Source organism: Macadamia integrifolia, unplaced genomic scaffold (assembly GCF_013358625.1).
Source record: "Macadamia integrifolia cultivar HAES 741 unplaced genomic scaffold, SCU_Mint_v3 scaffold495, whole genome shotgun sequence".
NCBI classification, from domain to species: Eukaryota; Viridiplantae; Streptophyta; class Magnoliopsida; order Proteales; family Proteaceae; genus Macadamia; species Macadamia integrifolia.
In genome coordinates, this window is record NW_024870466.1 from 275,994 (window position 1) to 282,284 (window position 6,291).

General features: G+C 38.4%; 1 protein-coding gene across 2 annotated transcripts in view; it reads left to right on the forward strand.

Annotated features, from left to right (window-relative positions):
• LOC122068952 overlaps positions 1–2,900 on the forward strand; it is a 21,018-nt gene extending 18,118 nt beyond the window's left edge. For both annotated transcript variants that reach the window (XM_042632858.1, XM_042632859.1), the window contains exons 6-7: positions 2,195–2,297; positions 2,396–2,900. In XM_042632858.1, the coding sequence (XP_042488792.1) occupies positions 2,195–2,297; positions 2,396–2,641 (349 nt within the window). In that variant the 3' untranslated portion in view covers positions 2,642–2,900. The remainder of the gene's footprint in view (positions 1–2,194; positions 2,298–2,395) is intronic.
• The last annotated feature ends 3,391 nt before the right edge of the window (positions 2,901–6,291 follow it).

Below are 6,291 nucleotides of genomic sequence, written 5' to 3' on the forward strand. Positions count from 1 at the left end.
CACAAAGTTCTCTTCAAGATGCTGCATTGTCAACTGACCTCTTGAATACTCTCTTTGGGTTTTTCCTTCTTCACAGTCGGATTTGATCCAGTGTTTTTGAGATGCAGCATTGCTATTCTTTTTCTTTTCCCCTGAGCCAAGCTCGAGATTCAGTAACTGTACATGCATGTCATTGATGCCGACTTCATTCGAGAAGAAAAGTATCCAGACTGGTTGGCTAACATTGTCCCCGTGGAGAAAAAGAATGAGCAGATCCGAGTCTGTATTGACTTTCATGATCTCAACCAGGCTTGTTCTAAATGAGTTTCCATTACCGATCACCGAGATGATCGATAACACCACGGGGTGGGTCTTAGAATTGCAGGGGAGAGGGAGAAATCGCACGAGAAAAGGGGGGAAGGAGAACTGCTCACACACACCCATAGGCTTCACAAATACTCAATTCGTATTTTCTTCAATCTGACTTGTCTATTGGTTACAACCAATTTAAAGAAAAATAAAAGACAAAATAGAACCTCAACTGAAATAAGAAACTACCCTAAATAAGGAAACAAATTGCAAATCGACTCTTGAAATCCTACGTGTACCTAACTTGCTATAATAAAGTGCATAATATAAAATCAAAGACAATCTTCCTAAATAAAGTAAATTTCTAAAATCCTATTAGACCAAGGACTCAATAAGGGTCCGGTTCATCTCTGGTTGGATACCCAAATGGGTATGGGTCACTCCACGGGTGCATATCTGCATCAATTCCCCCGATGTTGAGAAAAACTCGTCCACGAGTTTTGTAGAACAGAAGAATCAACACCAATCGGTTAGCATCCATCCTTGCCTGTATGAAGTCACCATTGAAACCAAGATCGAATGAAAACGGAAGTGCCTGGGTTGGGTCGACTCCTCTATTCAACACAAAGAAGACTTTTTTTTTTTTTGGTTCTCACTCGGTAGAACCGAAACAGAGAATAGGGAAGGGAAGAAAGAAGATGGGGGAAGGAATAGGATCCTTCAGCTCTGATACCACTTGATGGAGGGCCGGTAGGGGAAGTGTAGAAATCCTTGAGAGGGGTCTTAGAATTGTGGAGGAGAGGGAGAAATCGCATGAGAAAATGGGGGAAGGAGAACTGCTCACACACGCCCACAGGCTTCACAAATACTTAATTCATATTTTCTTCTATCTGACTTGTCTATTGGTTACAACCAATTTAAAGAAAAATAAAAAGACAAAATAGAAACTCAACTGAAATAAGAAACTACCCTAAACAAGGAAACAAATTGCAAATCGACTCTTGAAATTCTACGTGTACCTAACTTGCTAAAATAAAGTGAATAAAATAAAATCAATCTTCCTAAATAAAGTAAATTTCTAAAATCCTACTAGACCAAGGACTCAATATGGGTCCGGTTCATCTCTGGTTGGATACCCAAATGGGTATGGGTTGCTCCATGGGTGCGTATCTGCATCAGGGTTTGAGCGTATGTCTTTCATGGATAGATTCTAAGTGGCCCTGATAGGCCCCCTCATGTACCGGAGCGATCACCAAGCAGAGTTGAAAGACACCTGTAATGACACGCCGTAAGCTCAAAACGCAATTGGCGAGCTATATGTAGACATGGACCATAGAAACTGAGATTTTATTTCTGATTCAATTGATAAGCTTATCAGAACTTTCTCATGGAAATAGAGTCAATTCTGGATTCTAATAGCCAGTGCAACTGACTGAAGTTATGTCCTAATTTGCATAAAAGGCCCCCCAAGAGTGCTGATGTAGTAACCTTCTGTTTCTACCATTCAAGGTTTACATACTTTATTCATTAGGTTTAGTGCCTGCATGAGGATTCTCTAGGTGTGTTACTAATGCTATTTCTCATTGGATATTAAAATTTGCATAGCCACAACACATGCTAATTCATTTCGGAAATTATGCATTGCATAGCCATAATGTATAAGTCTGGGCATGGGTTAAATATCTGTTTTTGTTTTAGATCAGTTTTTTTGTGTCATTTAGCATGGATCCATGGTATTCATATGTATGTCTCGTACACTTTGGTAATGAGAAGTATTATGTTGTGGTTGCAGAGAACTTTTGAGTCATTTTGAGGGTTGGATCGTTTTATATTGGGGTAGGAAAAGAAAAATATACTCTAATGATTGATTGGACTTGTGAATGATAAATTTTATCGTAATCAACAGGTTTTGCGGCTTTGATCCCCCTCCTGCTCGTGTCTTTGGTTGGCGAGTACTTGAGCTGAAAGAACAGGGAGTAAGCGAAGAGGAAGCGATGGCCATTGCTGATGTACGTATAAATCATTTTCATAATACTGGATTGATTTCTTTAGGAATGTGTCCCATATTACTCTTATCTACTATCTTATTTTACTTTGCCGAGTGTAGATGGAGTACCGAGCAGAAAAGAAAGCAAAGAAGCAAGCATATAAACGGCTGAAGCAAATTGCACGTCTCCAAGGAAAGAAGCCACCACCAAACCCATATCCAATTGCTATCAAGGAAATACAGGCTGAGGAGAAGAAGTATGTTCGTGACCGTTTCTTCAATCCCAAGATACTAGAAATTGTGCAGAAATTGAAAGAAGAGAAGGCAGCTGAGATGCAAGAGAGAATGAGGGGAGGTGGTTGGTAATTTCAATTTGCCTGACTGCTCCAACATAAAAGCTCATCTATGGCATCTTAAACCCAAAGCCTAATAAAATCTTGGCCTGTAGGGGGGTCAGCATTTTTTATTTAGGATCTTTAGCATGGGGTTAGTTATATTTTTATTTTATTTTCTGTGGATGTGGATCTTGCATTATGAAGTACTTGACCATTTTAGATTTTGTAAGAATGGGACGCGTGAGAATGCCTCTCCTTTGATTCAGTCCATTAATTTTACTTGCTTGAAATGCACGCTTTTTCTAATTTTTTTAGAAGAATGCGAACCATTATGGAATGTGCTATTTTAGCTCACTCCTCATTCTGATTGAGAACGATAGCCTTTTACAAATGGCATTCTCATTGTATGTTAGGAATGCATTCTACATTTGAGAATGCATGCCAACACAACACATTGGATATCTCAGGCTAATAAAAATGTGGATGATCTCTAGGGATGCTCTGTGGACCCTAAGTCACTGTAAACATGACCTTGCAGCAGTTTCATGCCATCTATCAACTAGATTAGCTAAAGTTTCGGTAGCAAAGAGTGGTTAAACGAATAAAAAGTAAGGGTTTTTTTTTTTTGTTTTTTTTCAATAATAAAGAATTCATTACCAAAAGGAGATACAATGAATCCCTCTAAATGGGGAAAAAGAAGAAAAATTATAGGAGAACAAAACCAAACAAAGCAAGACAATCGTCAAGGGGAGAGGGCATAGGGGTGTGGTACGGAGATGGTTAAGCCCCATGACACAACAATAAGTATGTTCTTTGGGGAGTCGTCTATATTATGAGGGGAGACCAAATATAGTTTGTCGCTAACATAAAAAAAGATGGACTTACAAATATGCTTGATGGATATAAAGTTGGAGGATCATCTTCCGAGGTTATGTTCTATCAAAATATGATTGATAGCAGCATCAAAAACTAGCTTATCAATGACATTATAGATAGATTTCTTGGCATGTCATGTTCACCCAGATCCATTCTCTCGCTAAAGGAAGAATTCTTCTTCTTCATGGCCAGCATTTTCCTATGACCTCTTTCCAAATTATAGAGAAGGGGCAAACTAAAAAAAGGTGATCCGCATCTTCCACAATGTTGCAATAGAGACAACAAAAAGGGGAGACAAGGATTTGACGTTGAATGAGGAATGACTGATGAGAGAAAATTGGAGAGAGCCCTTCAAGCAGTGAAACTATGACAAGGGATATTACCCTTAAATCAAACAAACTTGCACTATGGAGACAAGGGGCCGCGAGGTCTGATGAAGTCCCAATCCACAATGTTGCAATAGAGACAGCATAAAGGGGAGACAAGGATTTGATGTTGAATGAGGAATGACTGATGAGAGGAAATTGGAGAGGGCCCTTCAAGCAATGAAACTATGACAAGGGATATTACCCTTGAATCAAACAATCTTGCACTATGGAGATAAGGGGCCGCGAGGTCTGATGAAGTCCCAACTGAATAGAACTGAAAATGGCTGGTAGAAGAGAGTTACCATTAAACCATATCTCCCTACATGATTCCCCCTGAGAATAGAGGGCAAAGCATTCCAGATGATAGATAAAAGAGGTGGGGGATCCTTATGTTGAATGATGGCAGTGACTATGTATTGCTTACTAATACCAGAATTATAGATGACTTCTGCACCAACTAAGTGAAGGAGAACGCCCACATGATGCTAGTCATTGAGTCAAAGGGAACTAGACACATAATCATCAATATTGGAGGAAGGGACCCCTAGAGCAATAGATATGAGATTCAAGATATTTTGCCAAACCCAAAAAGCATCAGAGGTAAGAGGAACCATCCAAATAGCATTTGTGAAGAAGGCTAGAGTAAACCTAGTCAATCCATATGCTTTTCTTCTTAATTGCAAGTTTCCAAATCAATTTGACAATGCCCGACCTCCCCCATCCTTGTGAGATAGACTGCAGCTCAACTAATAGGGGTGGAGAAATCTAGATGAATCTACCTTTCCGAAGAAAGGCACACACGTGGGACTCCATCGCCATAATGGAGACTGAGGTAATCCGAAATCATTAGACCAATAATTGTAAGATGGCTAAAGAACTGATATGATCAATTCTAAACAACCAACATAGGGAAGGAGCTTGCCTTTCCAAAGTTGAAGCCTCTTGTGAATCAGAGCTAACATGAGAGTGCACTAATGAGCAATCAACCTAGCTGCGATCAAAGGTAGCCCCAAATACTACAATAGTTAGACAAGGAACCTAGTTATTGCAAATTAGATCTAACATAGTGATTAAAGTTCTTCTACCAAAAAAAAAAAGTGATTAAAGTTCATTAAGTGCAAAAGGGATGGTAGGCCTCATTCTCACTAATGACTACAATGCTAGACATGGAACCTCCTTAAGATTCTACTTGACATAGATGATTTAGATTTGTTCTTACAAAGATGTTTTTTGGATTGTTAGGTGAGTTTATAATAGGGAACCTTGCTCTTTGGCCTAACATAGTATGGGGAGTGAGGAGAGAACTACTAAATTTGTTAGTGGACAAGGAGATTATTGGCGTTGGTTCTTCTAGGAGTTGCTTGTGTTGGAATTATAAATATGGAGAATGTGAACTGATGAGCACAATAATGTGTGAAATCTTAGGGATATAAGTGTACATTTTGCCCCACTTTGGATAGTACTACTTTTATTTTTCTTGTTTTTTTTTTGTTTCCAAGTTTACAAGAGAAAGTGCTTAAAGTGAATCAAGAACCAGTCCAAAGGTGGGACCCACTCATTGGTACCACATCCTCTCTCCTACAAAATCCTGAAGAGTATTCTCTCTCCTTGCCACCTCACAAGATCTTGAAGATGCTATGTAGAGATTCCTTTTTTATTTAATCAAGATTGCAAGATATTGGTTAATATTGCAAGGAATGAATAGAATTTGTTAATTTTGGAAACGGATTCTCTCTTTCCTCACACAATATCTCAGAGAATGAGGATTTTTACCAAGATTTTATTTTATTTTATTTTCTTTCTTTTCTTAAAGAAGACTTGTAGAAGGAAGGAGGCAAGACAAAAGCCCTATAAAAGCCCCTTCCTCCCCCCTCCTAATTATTTATTCCCCTTAGTTTACTTGCTAGTTTATGCTTAGTTTTCTTCTTTCTCTCCCTCTCTCCCTCTCTTTAGTTTTAGTTCTTCTTTATTTTTGCTTTAATCACTTTTGTAATAGTTTTTTATGTCAATTAATGCAATCACTATTTTATTCTTATTCAGCCTTTTATGTTTATGATCTATGCAATTGAGTTGTAATTTTTAAAGTTATAGTTCTAGGCTTAGATCTAAATGACAAGATCACAAGCCGTGGAGCACCTTTTTTTTCAAGTTCAGTTTTTTTTTTGTTTCAAGATTTGTTTTCTCTAGTACTAAAAATTTCAGATCTGGTTTATTCCATATTTGGTTTTTAGTACTGGTAGTATCTCAAATCACCCAAGCTTTCAAGTTCAAGGGTTGAAGTTCAAGTAAGTAGGCTCCTTCAATAGTCTTCTCTCACCCCTCTCATTCCCTCCTCTGACTACCCTTTCTTTCTTAATTTAAGATTTTAATTTCAGTCGTTACATTATTGCTATCCATTTCCCCCAAGGTTCATGGCTAGTGTATGTGTTGGCTTTGC